We start from the raw sequence: 19,757 nt of genomic DNA, 5'->3' as shown, positions 1-19,757 counted from the left end.
TTCAACCAAGAGTGGCTTGGAGCCATTAGCAAAGCGTTGCTTACCTTAGGAGATTGAGTGTTAAGACAAGCCAAAGCATGCTTAACCACTCTTTGTTTCTTTGGATCTTGGAATCGACTTATTCTCACCTAAAATGGGGACAATCTTTAATGTGTGAATAAGACGTTTTAAATAAGTTTGATTAAAATGCATGAATTCAATCTTATTTAAGTATAATGAATGGTTTTTTATTTCAAATTCTTTCAATTGTAGAATCATGTCTTCAACTAATGTCAACGACCTTATGCTCCCGGAATTGCCCGAAAAGTTGCCAATTTCTCTGAACTTGGTAAACTTTCAGGAATGGGAAGAGGAACTCCGAAAGACCCTCCGAAATTGCTACCTAGAGCACATTCTGGACACTCAAATCCCGAGTTTCTACTCAAAGGGGATTATGAGTGATGAGGCACATGAGGTATGGAGTGTGGATTGTAAAAGAGTTTTCAGACTCATGGCAAACTCCATCCCGGTACAATGGAAGGGGAAGTTCTCCAACTATTTTCTGGACATGATGCTCAAAGCTCTAGAAGATGTAGTCAATTTTAGAGTCACCAAAAGTACCAGAGGCAACTATGATGGACTTGTGGAAGATGTGACTAGGTCACTCTCGAACATGAGGATCAAGCCACCGCAAGATGGTTGTCTCACAAAAGAGAGACAAGAAGTATGGGCTAAGGTCTATAATGCAAGACTTAGTCCCCGGATGCCACTTTAAGCTCATGTGCTCAACATGACAAGGCTATTCACCCATCTGGAGCTAATTGGCAAACCAGTGGACGATGAGAAAGTGGCTCTCATGCTACTAAGCTCACTCCATTCGGGGTATGTTGCATTAAAGATGCGACTTACGGCCAAGCGGAACAAACTCTCCTTGATGGAAGTTGTTCAAGAGCTCCAGAAAACCTATTCTTGCAAGAAGGCTAAGGTTGCTCTGAGACCAAAGAAGAAGGAGTTCAAGAACAAAGCTAAGATGCGCTGCTTTTATTGTAGTAGACCCGGACACTACAAAAGAGAATGTAGCATGTATCTAGAAGATGAGGTGAAAAGAAAAGTAACCTCAATCTCAGGTATCATCTTTACACTTGAACATAAGCCATTTATAAGGTATTAGATACCGGAAAATTGGCTCACTATATGCTCCTGTTTCAGGAACAAAGTAAGCGGTGCTTTTCAAGTGGATATGAGTACACAAGTGGAAGAAGAAGATAATCTTTCAAAGAAAGCTTGTAATCTCATATTTTGTCTAGATTTAAAACTTGTTTAGTTTTATCTACCATATTTTGATCTTGTGGCGTTGGACGTCATTATGAACTTGATCACAAGAAATATCATCTTGTTTATATTTATGGAATGACACGTTTGTGTCTTTGGACAAATTGTTTATAATGATACCAAAAGAGCTAAGACCATAGAGTCAAATCAGACTTACTTGTGGCATTGTCGTCTTGGCCACATCAACATCAAACGCATCAAGAAACTTCTACAAGAAGGTGTTCTTGACTCTTTCGATTTAGAATCGTTTGAGAATTGCGAGGGATGTCTATTAGGCAAGATGATTAAACAGCCATTCTCCAAGTTGGGAGAAAGGGCAAGTGACTTATTGGGTCTTATACATACCGATGTATGTGGACCAATGAGCTCAACCACAAGAAATGGACATCGATATTTCATCACTTTCACAGACGACTATAGTAGATATGGCTATGTCTACCTCATGTCGCATAAATCTGAATCATTTGAAAAGTTCAAGGAATTTTAGAGTGAAGTTGAAAATCAGCTTGGCAAGAAAATCAAGCCCTTCGATCGGATCGAGGTGGTGAATACTTGAGCCAAGAATTCGATGACCATCTGAAAGAAAAGGGTATACTTTCAGAATTGACACCTCCAGGAACTCCACAATGGAATGGAGTATCCGAAAGGAGAAATCGGACCTTGTTAGACATGGTACGATCAACAATGGGTCTAAGTGATCTTCTTATCTCTTTCTGGGGACACGCACTTCTAACTACGGCACTAACACTGAACCGTGCTCCATCAAAAGCTGTAGAAAAGACTCCATATGAATTATGGACGAAGAAACCTCCTTGGTTATCTTTTCTAAAGATATGGGGATGCGAAGCATATGTCAAGAAATTGATTTCTGACAAACTTCATCCCAAATCTGACAAGGTTTACTTTGTGGGCTACCCAAAAGAAACGAAAGGGTATTACTTCTATAATAAATCGGAGAACAAAGTGTTTGTTGCTCGCGATGGTGTCTTTTTGGAGAAGGAGCACCTTTCCAAAATGACAAGTGGGAGGAAAATCGAACTCGACGAAGTTCGTGAGGATGAGCAACAAAATCATAATGACAGTCAAAGTGCTCAAACAGCATCTGTTGACGCAGGTCAAAATGATCAAAATGTGCAAAGTCGAACCGACAATGCAAATGCTCAATCCATTACCCTACGTAGGTCTCAGAGGCCGAGATCTTAACCTGATAGATATCTTGGTTAAGTATTAACCGAGAATCAGGACATCCTGATTATGGATGGAGATGAACCGGCAACCTACAAGCAAGCGATGGCAAGCATCGACTCTGCTAAATGGCAAGAGGCCATGAGATCTGAAATGGATTCCATGTTTGAAAATCAAGTCTGGGACTTGGTTGACTTACCCGAAGGTTATACACCTATCGGATGTAAGTGGATTTTCAAGTTAAAAACCGACAAAGATGGAAATGTATTCATTTACAAAGCTAGATTGGTGGCAAAAGGTTACAGAAAAGTTCATGGTATTGATTACGATGAAACCTTTTCACCAGTCGCAATGCTTAAATCCGTTCGGATCCTCCTAGCGATTGCTGCATATTACAATTATGAAATATGGCAGATGCACGTCAAAACCGCCTTCCTTAATGGTTATTTGGAAGAAACTGTGTATATGACACAGCCTGAAGGTTTTGTCGACCAAAACAATGCTAGGAAAGTTTGTAAGCTTAAGAAGTCCATTTATGGATTAAAGCAAGCAAGCAGAAGTTGGAATCTGCGATTCGATGAAGCCATCAGTAAGTTTGGTTTTATCAAGAATCCAGATGAATCTTGTGTTTACAAGAAGGTCAGTGGGAGTGACATTGCCTTCCTAGTCTTATATGTCGATGACATATTGCTCATTGGAAATAACATTCCGTTATTAGAGTCTGTAAAGGCCTGGCTTGGAAAGTGCTTCTCAATGAAAGACTTGGGAGAGGCTCAGTACATACTAGGCATTAAGATCTATAGGGATAGATCGAAAAGGATGATTGGATTGAGTCAGAGTACTTATATTGATAAGGCACTTGCTCAATTTGGCATGGAGGAGGCCAAGAGAGGTCACCTGCCAATGTCACATGGCATAACCCTAAGCAAGAAGCAGTGTCCACAGACACCTGATGAGCGGGTAAGAATGAATCGAATTCCATATGCTTTGCTTATTGGATCGATCATGTATGCCATGATATGTACTAGGCCAGATGTATCGTATGCTTTGAGTGCTACGAGCCGTTACCAATCAGACCCAGGAGAGGCGCATTGGACTGCGGCCAAAAATATCCTAAAGTACCTGAAAAGGAACAAGGATAAATTCCTGGTGTATGGTGGTGCAGAGGATTTAGTTATGGAAGGTTATACCGACGCAAGTTTCCAGACAGACAGAGACAATTTCAAATCGCAATCTGGATATGTGTTCTGTCTAAATGGAGGGGCGTTTAGTTGGAAGAGCGCAAAGCAGAGTACAACTGCAGATTCTACAACTGAAGCCGAATACTTAGCAGCTGCTGAAGCAGCTAAGGAGGCTGTTTGGATTCGTAAGTTTGTTGGTGAACTTGATGTTGTACCCTCTATAAAGTGTCCAATAGCCCTCTATTGTGACAACAATGGAGCTATTGCTCAGGCCAGAGAGCCTAGGGAACATCAGAAGGTCAAACATGTCAAGCGGCGATTTCACATGATTCGAGAATGGAAATCAGAGGGTGAAATCAGAATTTGCAAAGTTGGAACGGATGACAATGTAGCCGATCCACTTACTAAACCTTTGCCTCAAGTGAAGCACAACAAGCACGTTGAGGCAATGGGAATCAAGCATGTAGGAGACTGGCTTTGATTTCCTTGTTTAGTGCTTTAGTTAATTTTGAGAAAAATTAATGTAAGACGATAAGGAAAACCATTCAAGTTTTGGAGTAATATAAAATTTCATGCAATATTTTATTACTCCGTTATGCTATTTAATTGTGGTTTAGGATTAAATAATGAGTCCATTCGATTATGAGAATATTCAAAATAGGGTATCAAGACCAGTCTTGGTAAGGAAACACCTATTAACTGGACATTGAATATTATAATAAAAAATTATCCCTAATCAAGGTCATTTAAACGATGGACGATTAATGACCGATTGAGATTAGTGTGTAGTTTGATTTATAGCACCGTTTCATATGCTACAAGGACATGATTGTCATAAATCATTTGCACAGGTATTGGTTTAGAACCATACTGGATCGACCTATGAGAATACTTTAAGAAATTAAAAAATTTGTCATAAGTATACTTCTCATTATGGCTATCGGAACCTATTTCCTCGACCATGAGTATTGTGAGTTCTCTTGTTTGAAAACTAGTTCGCTTTGATGTTGTCAAACATCTGCCGTAATAGGGGATTATAACGGCAACACTCGGGCGACTAGGTCCTCTCAGTAAGAGGAGCTACATTACAAGACTGGGAATGTCCCCCTACTAAAATAGGGAAGATGTCTTTGTTGTATACAAGGCCTCTCGTAGAGCGAGACTGTAAAATGCATGGCCATGCTCGGATGGATTTTAGAAATCATCTGTTTATTGACAGTCGGACTCGGAATCGGGAAACACTTCTGACGTAATAAGGATGACAAAATAAATCTTACCTTATAGTTCATGAAGAGACATTAAGCGACATAGGAAAAAGGCTGTACACAAAATGCGCACTTGTCCGGAAGGACAGGTGGGAGATTGAAAGGAATGGTGTCCTTCGAAAAAGTGTACTATTCCGTTAGTGGGTTCAGAATTATTAGAAAGTTAATATATTCAGTGAGGTCAAGTGATCGGAATGCCTGGGTGGAGGCCGCTTCCGATCAGTAATATTAATGAATAACTAATATTACAGCTTAATCTTGAGTGAACCCTTTGGGTCACACCCAAGAATTCAACAAACCGAACCGAAGAATTAATTCAGAAGGAATTAATGAGTCGACCGAGTGATATTTATTTAGACGTCAGAAATTCGAGCTTAGAGCGTTGAAACCGAGCGTCGGAAGTCGAGTCGAAAAATAGTGAAAGACGACACGAGAAATAGTAATAAATCAACAAAAGACCAAAATACCCCTAGCATCGGAATTCCCAAGCAAACCGAGTGCTAAGGGCGTATGGCCTAGCATGGTGGTTAGCATGCGCACCAAGCCGAGCCTAGGCTGGCTGGTGCGTGCTAGCGCACCCATGCTAGCATCGCAAGGCTAGGCGCTGCCTAGTGCGTGCTAGCATGCTAGGCGCAGCCTTGTGAGCGCAATGGCTAGCAAGCCATGCCGCAACAAGCTGCAGCAGCTAGCACGCTAGGCGCGCCAGCTCGCCACAGCTAGCAGCAGCATGGCTAGGCCATTGCTTGCTGCCTAGCAGCGCTGGCCAAGACCAGCAAAAGCCCGCACAAGCATGCTGGGCTTGCTGGCCAGCAGCGCCTGGCAGCCCGCATGCGAGTGCTGGGCCTGGTAGGCTTGCTAGGCGTGGCTGCCACGGACAGGAGCACATGGCAGCCCACCTTGGCTGCCTTGGTGCCCAAGGGTGGGTATCATGTGGCTTGTGGTCCTTGAGTGTGTGTGGAGTGAGGTGGCCGGTTATGGGAGAGGGAGTGGGGAGCAAGTTTGGTCCCCACCCCTTCTCCAAGTGGTCCTCACCTAACCACTCACATGAGCTTGCCACTTGTTGATTTATTACTAGCTTGATTATTAATTTTATTTTAGCTTTAAAATAAAATGGAAAAATCATACTATCCCACATTGATGGGAGAGTAAATGATACTCCCATCATTTCCTATAAATACCCAAGTATGGGCATTAAGAATGATGCTTGAGTAAGAGTTGGAAAAGGCATCACAATTAGTGAAAACCTTTGAACTCAATATAATTACTCGGGTTTTATTGGTTGGGTCTTGCTAACCCCAAGACATTGGACCTAGTCGGTTGTGTTGGTGCGGGTGGACTTCGTTGGAGGTCTCCGTGTGAGCGGGACTTGAAGCTTTCAAGTAAGAGCTCATTTTGGAGCGAAGCACGCGTCAAAAGTAATTAGCTTATCTTAATCTTGTGATTAATTTAATTATGTTTATGGTTTTATTTATTGCGAGTGCGGTCTTGTTTTTGGGTTTGTTTCCGCGGTGAGTCGGACTCACCAAACCCCAACACGTTTGACCAACTTCATATGACGTAATTTGTCCGCGTACTGAAATTACCTCTCTCTCAACTACTGGGTCGTCCTCATGGCCTCCTGGGTGACTACATGAGTCAACTGGGGTACTCGAGGGTAATGGAAAAATCTGCAAGTTCATGTGCTTTAGAATGGTATTGAATTGACTTTGCATCTGTTCTTGCAGCTCTGCGCGTATCTCCGCCTTGATTCCTTTTCCTTCTCATCAATACGATGTGGCAAATTAATACTTGATCTTCTTTTTCCTAATCTGGTGTATTCTAAACCGATCACCTTCTCCCACCCTAGTTGTTTCCCGCCAGAACCAATAACTCGCCCAGGGTGGTATGGTTTTCCCAAAGCTAAGGTGAAAGGATATTTTTCAATGCTTGGAGTGAGCTTGCCTTCAATCAATTCCGATGTATGCTCGAGCTGTAAAAACACAAAAAGTTATCGGTTCTAAGTAAGATATACTTTACAAGAAAATATAATTAATATGTAATAAAGTTTGCTTACAAGTGCATCTGCTACTACTTTCTTATCCGGCTGAATGACATACTTGCCGGTTTTTTTGTCGATCCCATGCATAGCACACTACTAGTCAATTGCACGATTTACCAAAGTTGTGACCGTGGAAGAAAGTGGTTTATCAGATTATGACATTATGGATTTGGGGTATAGACCCGCTTTGATCCACTTTGGTCTACACTCCGCAAATGTCTTACAACCCATATGATGGCTATACAATTTATTCCTGCCATTGATTCTAGCTTGTTCGCTTTTTTCCTACACATTTAGAAATATATGTAAGCATCAGTAAGTGTAGTAAACAAAAATTCAATAGCCTACTCTAGTGATAAATAAAAACATACAAGTGCGGTTCTAATGGAAAATTTTTCCACAAACTTCTCCCATTCCTTCACCGTTATTTGTGGATATAAATCCCACTATTTCTTATCAGGTTTCTCCTCTTCTTCAGCAACAGTCACATTTTTCTTTGGTTTTTTCCTTCTTTTCTTATAGATCCATCTCGTCATCAAGTAACTTTTAAAGTTTTTGAATCTCTCTTGTACAAAAGCTTCAAAGACATTTCTCTTGGCTGGCTCATCAGGATTATGGAACAGACTTTGTAATAGGCGCAAACATCCACATTAGGCAAGTAAAAAAAAATCACATTTAATTTTAAAAAAAGGTGAATCGAGGCAGCACCCAGGCAGCTGCAGCACCTAAGCAGTAGCCCAGGCAGCTGCAGCACCCAGGCAGCAGCCTAGGTAGCTACAACATCCAGGCAGCAGCCTAGGAAGTTGCACCAGCCTAGGCAGCTGAACCAGCCTAGGCTGCTGCCCGGGCAGCTGCCGGCTGCAGGCCTCGGGTTATGCTCGTGCTTTTTTTTTTTGCGATTTATGCCCTATGAATCTAATCCCGTGAGCAGGTTATGCACTATGTTCCTAAATCATCAACCCGTGAGGTACATCGTCCCAAAATGTTTAAAACAACCCATGAGGTACATCGGCCCACTCAAGTGTGATTGGTATTTTACGAGTTAGTATGCCAACTTGACTAGAAAATTTGTCGCGCCATTGGCCAGTAGGTGGACCTAACTCATCAAACTCAAGTACCATAGGAACCTTGGGTTTCTTGAAAGCTTTTGTTGCACCCCTACTCTTTCTGTTCACCGGTGTTCCGGTTCCCCCATATCTGTCTTCTTATTAACATCATACAACTCGTTCCGGTTGATGTTCCAGTTCCCCCATATCTGTCTTCTTATTAATATCATACAACTCGTCCTCATCTTCATCATCCATATCCTCATCAGAATGAAGGTTCTCATTAGGATCCATGATATGTACACACCTACAGTAACAAGCAAAGTATGTTGTTAGTCATCAGTAATGGCAATCAAATCTAAGGCATCAAAAAAGCCAAACACTTACCCATCTTCTTTGGTTTCATAACAAATTCACATGTAATCCTCATAACAATTCATATATTTAGTGTATATTGCATGCTTATACGTTGAAAATGCAAAAAAGTAAAATACGTCCTGAAATAAACAAGGTTGTAGGAGCTTAAAATATTTAGTAAATAAAACATGCATCAATAAAAGTATCTCATTCGAGTATTCCCTCATTGTGGTCAGATCGAATATAAGTAGCATCATTGTCTACATCAGTTGCTACATCAAGTGTAGGAGCAGTGAAAGGGGGAGAATCATCAAATGCATCATACTCTTCCTCGTCTTTAACCTCTCCAACCCCTAAAATTCTCCTTTTGCCAGCAAGGACGATGGACCATTTTGGATCGGATGGGTTAGTTACATAGAACACTTGGTTAGCTTGAGATGCAAGGATGAATGGTTACAGACTATCCCGCAAGTGGCCAAGATCTACAAGAGTGAAGTCATCATTTCTCACGTTGCGCCTATTATTATCGATTCATTTACACTTCAATAGACCTGCCTTGAACTCACGGTAATCTATTTCCCATATTTCCTGAATTTGTCCGTAGTATGATAATAGTGTGTCAACTGGTGATGTATCATTCGCACTTGCAAACTCTCTTGATAAAGACACAAGAGTGACACCACTATTTTGAGTCGATGAGGATTTCTGATCCCGACTCTCAGTCCAGAATGTGTACCCATTTATGTCATATCACTCAAATGAATGAACATCTTCCTTTAGACCATAAGCTAGCCACTTTATTGTATCAGACACAGTCTCATCCAAAGACGCATCACACGATCATGGAACCACTTCACAAACATCTTATTATGCAACTACATTAGTGCTCTTTCCCCTTTTGATAAAAATTCAACACGCAAACTATCCATGTGCTCTTCTAAATATGGGTGAACCTCCGCAATATGATGCAGCACAAATAGGTGAGCTTGCATGATTTGATCTCGAGCAGCCTAGATCCTTTTTAACCCGATTGTGCCATGACCATCAAGTCTCCCTTCATGTCGGGAAGTGGAAAGCCCAATAGGTTCAGCAATGGCAACATACTCTGCCACAAAATTCCCAATCTCCTCAGACACAATTCCTTGTATCTTACTGCCTTTCGGATGGGATGAATTTCTGACCTTATCTTGCAGTGTACCCATGTGTCTTTCAAAAGGGTAGCACCACCTCATAAAGACTTGACCGCACAACTTAATCTCACGAACCAAATGCAGAATTAAATGCACCATTATGTCAAAAAGTGATGGTGGGAAATACATCTCAAATTTGCACAAAGTTACCACAACATTTTCCTGGAGAGCGTCAAGTGTAAAGGGATCAAGAACTTTGCTGCAAATAGTATTGAAAAACCCACAGAGGCTTGTAATAACTTCTCTCACTTGCTTTGGTAAAAGACCACAAATTGCAATCAGTAGGAATACTTGCATCATCATGTGACAATCATGGGATTTCATACTTGTCAACTTCAATTCTCCATTTAAGAAAACAAACCTTTTCATGTTTGACGAGAACCCAAATGGAAGCTTAATGTCATAAAAACAAGCACAAAACCTTTGTTTCTCTTCCTTTGATAATGTGTAGCAAGCTGGAGGTAAATACACCTTTTGGTTCTTGTCTTTTCCGTCACCTTTCTTCTTTGTGATACCCGTGGCCTTTTCCTTGTACTTCTCCTTACGGTTTTGTCCACCATCTTTGGTTCCCTTTTCCCTTACCTTCGCCTTCCCTACCTTTGCTTGAACCCACAATTCCGGACGAACACCCCATGCTTGCAAATCTAATCGCGCACTCTTTCCATCCTTCGTTTTTCCAGGAATGTTCATAATTATCCCAATAATTGCATCACAAACATTCTTTTCTATATGCATCATATCGAGAAAATGTCTAACATCATGTTCTTTTCAATACTCAAGCTTGCAAAAGATTGATTCCATTTTAAAGAGAGCATGTGGGTCAATTGGTTTTGTTGTTTTACCAAAAACACATGGTATACCCTTCACTCTAGCATAAACCTCCTTTCCACTCAATGGCCTAGGCGCAACCCCCTCCTTAACTTTCCCATTAAAGGCCTTTTTCTGCTTACGATACGAGTGATCGCGCCTAAGAAATTTTCGGGTCCTCACGTACACATTTTTTCCATAGTGATCAAGGTACACGTTCGGTGTGTCATCAATACAAATGGGACATGCTTTATGTCCTTTGTTCTTGTACCCGAACAGGTTGCCATATGCAGGAAAATCATTGATGGTCCACATAAGGGCAGCACGCAATAGAAACATCTCGTTCTTATGGGCATCATAAAGGGTAACACCTTCGTCCCACATCTTTCTCAAATCATCAATAAGGGGCTTAAGGTAAACATCAATGTCGTTTCTAGGTTGCCTTGGCCCCATTATCAAAAGCGAAAGCATTATGTATTTCTGTTTCATACACAACCACGGAGGCAAGTTGTAAATCACTGAAAGTATCGGCTATGTGCTATGTTTGGTACTAAGAGTGCCAAACGGATTCATACCGTCCCTGCACAACCCAAGCCTTTAATTTCTAACTTCACCACCAAATGCCCTAAACTTCATATCGATGTTCTTCCATTGTGGAGAGTCAGCAGGATGCTTCAAAAAACCATTTTTCTTTCTTCCCTCAGCACGGCATCTCAAGTTCTTAGCATATTTTGGTATTGAAAATAGACGCTTTAACCTTGGAATAATAGGAAGATACCATAACACCTTGGCAGGAGGTCCTTTCATACCAGTATTGCAGCTTGATCGCTTGTAACACGACTTACCGCAACGTGGACACTCCTCTAACTCTTCATATTCATTTCGATACAGAACACAGTCATTAGGACATGCATGTATCTTCTTATACTCCAAACCGAATGGACACACGGGTTTCTTTACATAATAGTAGGAATTAGGAAGTTCATTCCCATATGGAAACATATCACATAACGCAATCAACAATGAAGTGAAACTAGTGTCACTCCAATTATACATAGACTTAATGTTAAAAAGTGTAAGCACGACTGAGTGATTTGTGTAATTTTTGGACCCAAGATACAAAGGCTTTTTGGCAGTCTCTTATAATGACTCAAATACATCAGATCGGTCACCAAATTCACCTTCAACATCACGCATCATCTCATCCAAGTGATCACTACCACCATCCTCGGTCTCATCCCCATCACCACCATCATCACTCCCATTTTCTTCTTCAACATGAATCTCAGCACTTTCAACATGCGTCTCATTGCCAACAACATTCTCTCTATACGATCCCTTTTCACCATGCCAAACCCAAACATTATATTGAGGCCTAAACCCATGACATTGTACATGAGCTATGGTGGTATCAACACCATCGACCCTTGTGACATTATTACAATTGACACAAGGACAATAAAGGTAATTGACACCTATTCTGAGCTGATACTGTGAAGCACTCTTGCAAAAATCTTGAACCCCATTAAAAAATTCTAATGTATCACGTCTACCATACATCCAACCGCGAGCCATTGACGTTTTAAATTTCCTTTAAACATACCAACACCTTTCAAACAATGTATAAATGTAACATATATTATGTCAATCAAAGTACATAGCATATATATCATCCATATCGTATAAAAATGAATGCTCCCAAAAGGTCCTTATCATTCCAACCTAACCCATCCTTGAACGTCTAATCTCACTAGTGAATGTATGTCAACTTTTCAATTTTAAGGAAAATGATAGCATTTCCCCCCAGTTCTCCAAGTACACAATGTAGGTAATAACTTACCTACATATGTACACAGAGAACATGGTGAGAAAATGATAAGCCAAGATATTCCTTAAAATCAAAAAAGAGACATACATTCACTACCTAAGTAAGATTAAACGTCCAAGAACAGTCCCAACCGGGGACTATTCAAGACTTTCTCCTATTGAGAAAGACTCGAACGGGTATCTAGACAAATGATGATGCAAGCATTCAATAATTTACATTTATTTTACATTCAACAATAAACAAGTTCATTCATTTATATACTTCTAATAATTAAATTAAGCTACCTACAATCAAACTAAGGTTACTTATATATATAGCATCCATTATATTCATACATTGAAATTTACTACCCACATTTAACAAACTAAAATGTTAACTGTTCCAGGTATGGATCAAAGGGTTCTGCTGGGTGAGCTGGGTCCCGTCAATAACTTACACAAGGCAGCACAAGTAAACTGCCCTCGGGGGTGGCTCAAGGAACCCCCCTCCGAAGCTTAAGCTAGAGAGTGTTTAGAGAGAGAAAGTGTACTTAGAGAGATATAGAGAGTATAATAACTTTAGTGTCTCACCTCCTTTCCGTTGTACTTTACCCTCTATTTATAGGCGTACCATCTCCTTCATAGAAAGTTCAGCCTGGTCAGCTCTGCGGGCTGACTCCACCGGGCTAATGAGCCTTCCTTAATTTCCTTCTCAGTAGTGAGTGCGCACCCTAGGGGCTGGGCGATAGTTTAGCGGGAGCTATCCTATACAACTAGCCCCTCAAGAGGTGGTATGAGGTCACTCATGTCGACTCTTTATATGCAGGTACCGTCTTCTTAACTTAGCACAGCTCGAAGGAATAGCTCAGCAGGAGCTATCCCTACAACTAGCCCCTCAAGAGATGGCGTGAGGTTTGTTCATGCCAGCTGTTCTGAGCGTGTAGCCTTACCGGCCGTGGCTCAACAGGTCGTCCAGCTGAATTAACCTGTATACTCCTAGACCCACAAATCTCTAGGGTGTTGATGCGGCCTGGACACTTGGGAGGTCAATTTCTGATCTTGGTAGTTGTGTTGTCGCACTATCTGTATGTCAAATATAACTCTGTTTCTAAGAAATGACAAGCTCGCGGAGAGGAATTTCGATCACTCCCGCTGAAGTTTGAGAAATGACGAGCATGCAGAGAGGAATTTCGATCACTCCCGCTGAAGTTTGAAAAATGACGAGCATGCAGAGAGGAATTTCGATCACTCCCGCTGAAGTTTGAGAAATGACGAGCATGCAGAGAGGAATTTCAATCACTCCCGCTGAAGTTATGAGAAATGACGAGCTTGCGGAGAGGATTTTCGATCACTCTCGCTGAAGTACTTTTTTTTAGGGCGGGAACCGTTTTTGCATGAATGGGACACGTGTTGACGATCCAGGCCGTCAGTTTGATTTTACTGAATTGACATGGCGGTTTGGTTTTGCCTTGTGTCTAACCGCCCATATATTCCGTATTAATATCACTGTCCCCCTTTTTCACTTATTTTCTTTACTCCTTTTACCTTTCACCTTCCCTTCTTCATTACTCTTGTCATTTCAAAATTTTCGCTCTTTGTCCTTTCTCTTCCAAACGCTCGTGTTCCTCCATTGTTGCAGTAAGTTCTTGCTTCCTCGTCTTTGTTTTTTCCTTAGTTTCTACTTTATTTGTTTTTCCCTCCTTAATTCTTGTCTCTTATTGACTTGTTCTTCTCAATTGTAGATTTGAACTTTCGTCTCGCTCGGGCTTTTGTGTTTGCCATTGTTGTTATACTCTGTTGCTTCTGCAACTTTTTCTCTTAAAGGTACTTACTTTGTGCCTTTTGTTGTTTGTATTTACCCAATTTCGCTCCTTTTTTCTTTTCCTTCACAAGATTTTGTCTTTTGATTCTTCCCAACTGTCATTGTTAAATTTCTTCTCTTTGTTGTTGTTGTAATTGCATTCTTGATTTTTTCTCCTTATTCCTTCGTTGTTCTTGTTTCCTAAACTGATCTTTTGATTTTTGGTGCCCTATTGCCTTTTCTTCTCTTTGTGGTCTTGTATTTCTTTGTAAATTTCAAAATGTCTGACGCTTCTGATAGTCAAAACATGAGTGAGCCTCAAACGACCACTAGATCGGATTCTCCTTCCCGATCCTCTCTTTCAGGTGAGCGTCACGCGCACACTTCCCCTGTTTCTCCTTCTTCTTCTCCTATTCCTGTACAAACAGTTATGCCTTCTGACTTTCCCCCCGCTGCGAGCGGGGTGGGTACTGCTGTGACTCCTGCTGCTGCGTTTGGGTCAGGCAGTAGTCATCCCGCTGAGGGTAGTGCTTTTCGCCCTTTCCAGCGCGAACCCCGTCCTGATTTCTTTGATCCTTATTGCGAGCGGGTGCTCATGATGGATGGGATTCCTTTATCCCATCTCACTTGTTTGAGGATGTGTGCAATTAGGGGTGTTAAAAAATACCCGACCCGACTGACCCGTCCCGCTGTCCCGATGACCCGACTTGATTTAGTCAAGTATTTTTTTTTCATTTTTCCGAAATTCACGGGTCGGGTACCCGACCCAAGAAAATAGCATATTTTTGGGTCGGGTCATGGGTCGGCTTATGAGAAAAGCGGGTACCCGCTGACCCGAATATATATACTGTATTTTTTTTCAGCAGCTCTTTTCTAGTTTTAGGGTTTATATTATTTTCACTTTTATTCTCTTTCCTCCTACAATACAACCGCCACTTTCCTCCTTTTTCTTTAGTTCTCAATTTCTCACAACTCTATTATCTCTCCTTCATCTTATTCTTAGATTAAAGAGTTATTATCTCAAAACTCTTTAATTTCACCTGCTTCTCACAAATCAATTACTTGCTTAATTACTTGATTGCCAGCAAGATGTCATACGAAAAAGTCCTAAACTAAGAAGGAAATTAATTGCTTTATCTCTGTTATAGTGTTATCTATATATAGATCAAGGCATCAGCGGTGAGCATTAAATTGTAATGAATTCGTGAGGGTATACACGACGCATGCAGTGGTGGTGCTTCCAAGTGCGACTGTGTTTTCAGAATTCAAATCTCCTGCTTTGGTTATATCAGTTTTGTTTTTGTTTTGTTTTTATATAATTATAACTGTATGTTTTTTATGTGTGAAACATGTTTGGGATTTTTGGTTCCTAAATTAAAGAATATACGAAGTATTTGATTTTTTTGGGGGAATCTTGTTGTTGATTACTCAAATAGTCGAATGAGCTTGTTATGAATTTTGAGTATTTGAGTATAATTTTCTTTACAATTAGTTGTCAAATTCAATTTATGTTTGATTGAGTAATAGATCTAATAATTGGAGTAATTATAGAAAACTTTTTCTTTACAATTTCATTTACGGCTTTTTATGACTATAATCTTAATCCTCAAAGAGAAAAGTGAGTTCGTTTTCAATTTTAAAATCGGGTACCCATTGACCCGATCCGAGAAAATCGGGTACCCGAAACCCGAGTACCTGATTTTCTCGGGTCGGGACATGGGACGAGTTTCCAACTACCCGAAGATTCGGGTACCCAGATGTTCGGGTACCCGGATTTGAACACCCCTACGCGCAATGCGCCATAAAATGTTAGCTGACGCTGTCAAGGCTAATCCCCCTGACGTGTCTCTTGTTAGCCCTATTCCCCATGTTCATCCTTTAAACAGTTTTTCTTGGCTTGATAACATGGCTGACGTGCATCGGTTTGACCATTGTGTAGTGCGAGGTGGCAGCACTAAGACTCCATCACGGTCTCCTTCTTCAGCTGTTCAATCGGGCAGGATGACTGAGTCTCCTAGTAACCGCTCCTATTATGATTGTCATCCCACTTACGTTGTGGAGCCCGTAGAGGAGGGCATAATCGAGTTTTTTCTTGATGACAAATGTTATGGGCCTAAAAATTGTGTGCAGGATGCTAAGAGGCTGAACCTGGCTGTTGTTGGGCAGAAATTCTATGGTTTTGGGGAGGGTTACGAGCTGGTTCTCCCTGGTGATGGTGCAAAGCTATCAGCTCCTCCTGCTGGTCATATTACTGTGTTCGCTTCACAGCTGGATTTGGGCTTGAGGTTCCCTCTGGACCCCACCCTGGAGAAGTTGTTACGTGCCTTCAATATCTGCATATCTCTGGTGCATCCTACTTCCCTTCATACTTTGATCTGTTTGCTATGGTTTTTGAGGTTTTGAAGGTATCTTGAGTCCCTGCATCTGTTCAAGTCTTTGATGAGCTTGAAGAGATCTGCTTCTGGGACTGAGTCAGGTTGGTATTATGTTGCTCCTAAGGAGAGCAGGGTCTTGTCCTACCCAAAACTTGGCCGTTTCAGGGACTGGACTGCAAATTTTTCTGGGTGAAGGTGCCTTATAATTTTGCTGCACCGCGCAACTTTAGAGTGATCCACACTAACATGGCTGGAGTTGCCGTCTCCCCTTCTGAGCCTGCCTGTGAGGCAGAGGCTTTTGAGGCTCTACAGGGAGCGGGGACTGTTGACTCTAAGTTCCCCAAGATCAGGTTGCCCAACTCCATATAAATTGTGGGCAACGAGCAGCTCTCTGCTATGCGTTTGTGCCATACGCATGAGTCTGGTAAGTTTTCAACATTCTGTCCTTTCTTTTCCTTCCCTTTTTTTTTTATTTTGTCTCTTTGCCTTATTTGGTTTTTCTGCCCATCTCTCTTTTAGGCTACAACAAGTTGGACAAACGCATGCTTGGGCTAGCTGATAATTGGAAGGACCCTTTGACTGCTACTCCTAAAAATCCCCCTCAGCTCTTTGACATGCTGGAGGTGTTTGCGGGCTCTCTGAAGGGTGAAGTGCGTCTGGCTCCTGCTGAGCTGCGGGCTGTTGTTGGCACTACAACTACTGCTGAGCGTGCTGGGTCCAGCTGCGTTGAAGCTGAGCCTTCATCCTCTACTGTTGGGAGTAGGCGTGAGACACGGCCTGCCCCTCAAAGGGCGGCTTCAGAATTTGAGGCGTTAGTGGCGCCTGATGCTTCTCTTGAGAAGCAGTCTATCGCGGCTTCCAGCCGGGTGGCACCTTAGATTTCTGCTGCCAAAAGACAATGTGATCAAGCTTCTGATGATCCAAAAACTACTGCTGTGATTTTGCTGATAGTGTTCTCCAGTTTCCCCCTGAGGGGGCTAAGACCACTACTGTGGGTGAAAAACCCATTTCTTCTGCTGAGCATGTTCTGCTCTTTCCTTCTACTGTTGATGATGCCACTGCTGCGAAGGATATTTATGTCCCTTCTGTTACAGCTACTAACTTCAAGCTCTCTGACGAGACTATCATGGAGCTTTCCAGATTTTCGCCACGTCCCTCCAAGTTGAGGAGGCGGCTTCAAAGCGCTTCAAGAGGTGGGTTCTCCCGGGTAGGGGGTTCTCACTAGCAGGATCGTCCAGTTATTGACTTGGAAGATGATCCAATGTCCCCTGCCCCTGCTAGAGATGAGCCTGAAGCGAAAAAGGCTCGCACCTCTCCTGGTCCTGATCCTCTTGCATCTACATCTGCCAACACTGGGCTTCCAGGTTGGAATGGTGATAGGGGATGGACACTTAGAATTCCAGTGAACTTAACCGTTGTGTTCACCAATTCTTGAGTGATGCTTTTGAGAACCCTCTGTCTGCTACCTCAATTTCTGCTGGAGGAACTTTCCGCCCTACTGGGCTAATGAGTTTTCTGAGGTTCCCATTGATGTCCATCTTCTCCCTATACTCTGTCCAGCTGGAGCTGAGAATGCTCCCTTTCGGCCCCTGATGAATGTGAGGGCTGACGAGTCTTTGTTTGTGGACAACCCTCAAAAGGGTGGTACTTTGAGGTACCGTTTGACTCAAGGAGTTCGTTTGCCCGCTTACTCTACGCACGACTCTGTTAGTCTTCCCGCTGCTACGGCTTATCATAACTTGCAGAAGGTTAGTTTCTGCTTCTGCCTTTTCTTCTTTTTTTTATCTCCTCGTTACTGCCTTGTTTTATAATGCTTTTGGCTTATTTCTACCTTGGTTTACTCCTTTCCTTTTTTGTCTTTTGTGCAGCTTGTCAGGTCTGTTGGAGATTTATCCAATGCCTTGCTGTTAGTGGAGAAGGAGTATCAGAATCAAGGCATTATTCTTTCTAAGAAGAATTTGGAGGTCTAGCAGGCTCAGGCTGAGAGGAATGCTATGGCCAATAAGGTGACTCCTCTGAGGGAGAGGGCGGACGCCCTACAGCTCTAGTTGGGAGAATTTCAGCTCACTCAGACCAAGTTGAAGAGCTGCGAGGAGTAGTTGGGGACCTCTCAGGCCAGGGTGCAGATGCTGGAGGCAGAGATTGCAAATCTACAAGCTGGACACATAACCGAACTGGAAGCTGCTAGGAAAGAGGCACTCAAATCTTTTGCGCTCTCCCCTGTTTTTTCTAAGCTATTGGCTGATCGCCGTGATGGTGGATGGGAGGTTGCGGCTCGGTGCGTTAGCAGCTAGTATGGTGAAGGTGAGGAGAAGCAGGCTCGTTTCAACGCTTTCTGGGCTAAGGTTGAGACTGCAGGCGAGGCTGGTTTGTTTGATCTCCCTGATGATCACCCCCGTGCTGCCGGCTGCAAGATTCCCAACCAAGCTGTGTTGAACTTGGAAGTTCTTCTCTACCCTGACGTTGCTGCGGCTATTGGAGTGGAGTCCTTGGCTGATGATCAATAAAGGTTATGGCGGCTGTCACCTTCTTACTCTAGTGGTTCCTCTGAGTTTCCCTTACCCAGGATCTATTATAACTTGGTAATTTTTGTTACTATCTTTGGGGTGTATAGTCACCAAAGATTATGTTTCCTTGTGTCTTCTTAGAATACTTTGTTTTTCATTGTTGGGTCTGCCTAGCTTAACTTGAATTTGTGTTTTCTTGACCTTACTTGCTCAGTGTTTCCTTGTCTTGGTGGGCGAGGGCTCAGCTTTGTCTATATTGTAACTGACCTGCTGAATGTTTACTCTGCCCTGGTGGGCAGGGGTTCAGCTTTATATTGTATGCACTTTGTGATCTTCCTCTGTTGTTTCGCCTGCTATATATTTCGTTACCTGCAATAGCAGTATCTAGATCTTTTAGCATATCAGCTTTTTTATTACATTTGGTGAAGTCTCGTAGGTTGGGCCTCCCTGTCTTCTTAATTTGGCTGCTGAGTGATTTTTGCTTCTTTGTCCTCTGTTGTGCTTTGCCAGGAACTTTAGTGAACTTTATTCTTCTTGTTCAATCTATTTTAAGTGCTTATGCATTGTGCACTCTATTTATTTCCGATAGAGGTTTGCCTGCACGCTGGTTAATTTATTCGATTGCTGTCTGTCTGGGCGTTATTCCGCTTTTTGTGCTGAGACTTATTTGTGTCAATCAGCTTTCTAATTGCTCGTCTTATGTCACTCAGCTTATTTTGCTGCAATTTATTTTATGTCGTTCAGCTTGATTATGCTGCGACTTATTTTATGTCGTTCAGCTTGTTTCTGCTGTGACTTGTTTTATGTCGTTCAGCTTGTTTATGCTGCGACTTGTTTTATGTCGTTCAGCTTGTTTGTGTTGTGACTTGTTTTATGTCGTTCATCTTG

General features: G+C 42.1%; 1 protein-coding gene across 1 annotated transcript; it reads left to right on the top strand.

The window, feature by feature from the left end:
• The first annotated feature begins 14,651 nt into the window (after positions 1-14,651).
• Positions 14,652-19,186, top strand: LOC110702717. The gene is made up of 2 exons (XM_021880469.1): positions 14,652-16,786; positions 16,882-19,186. Exons 1-2 carry the CDS (start codon positions 16,759-16,761, stop codon positions 17,238-17,240), a joined length of 387 nt encoding a protein of 128 aa, XP_021736161.1. The 5' UTR covers positions 14,652-16,758; the 3' UTR covers positions 17,241-19,186.
• Positions 19,187-19,757: the final 571 nt, after the last annotated feature.

Source organism: Chenopodium quinoa, unplaced genomic scaffold (genome assembly GCF_001683475.1).
Source record: "Chenopodium quinoa cultivar QQ74 unplaced genomic scaffold, ASM168347v1, whole genome shotgun sequence".
NCBI classification, from domain to species: domain Eukaryota; kingdom Viridiplantae; phylum Streptophyta; class Magnoliopsida; order Caryophyllales; family Amaranthaceae; genus Chenopodium; species Chenopodium quinoa.
The sequence above is the reverse complement of the archived record's forward strand: the minus strand, read 5'-3'. Positions and strand labels throughout refer to the sequence as shown.

What these genes read in the sequence shown, in the direction of transcription:
- LOC110702717 (XM_021880469.1), top strand. Translation starts at nt 16,759, where the DNA reads ATGCGTTTGTGCCATACGCATGAGTCTG. An exon ending in GTGCCATACGCATGAGTCTG is followed by an intron (nt 16,787 to 16,881) that starts GTAAGTTTTCAA and finishes TCTCTCTTTTAG; the next exon opens with GCTACAACAAGTTGGACAAA.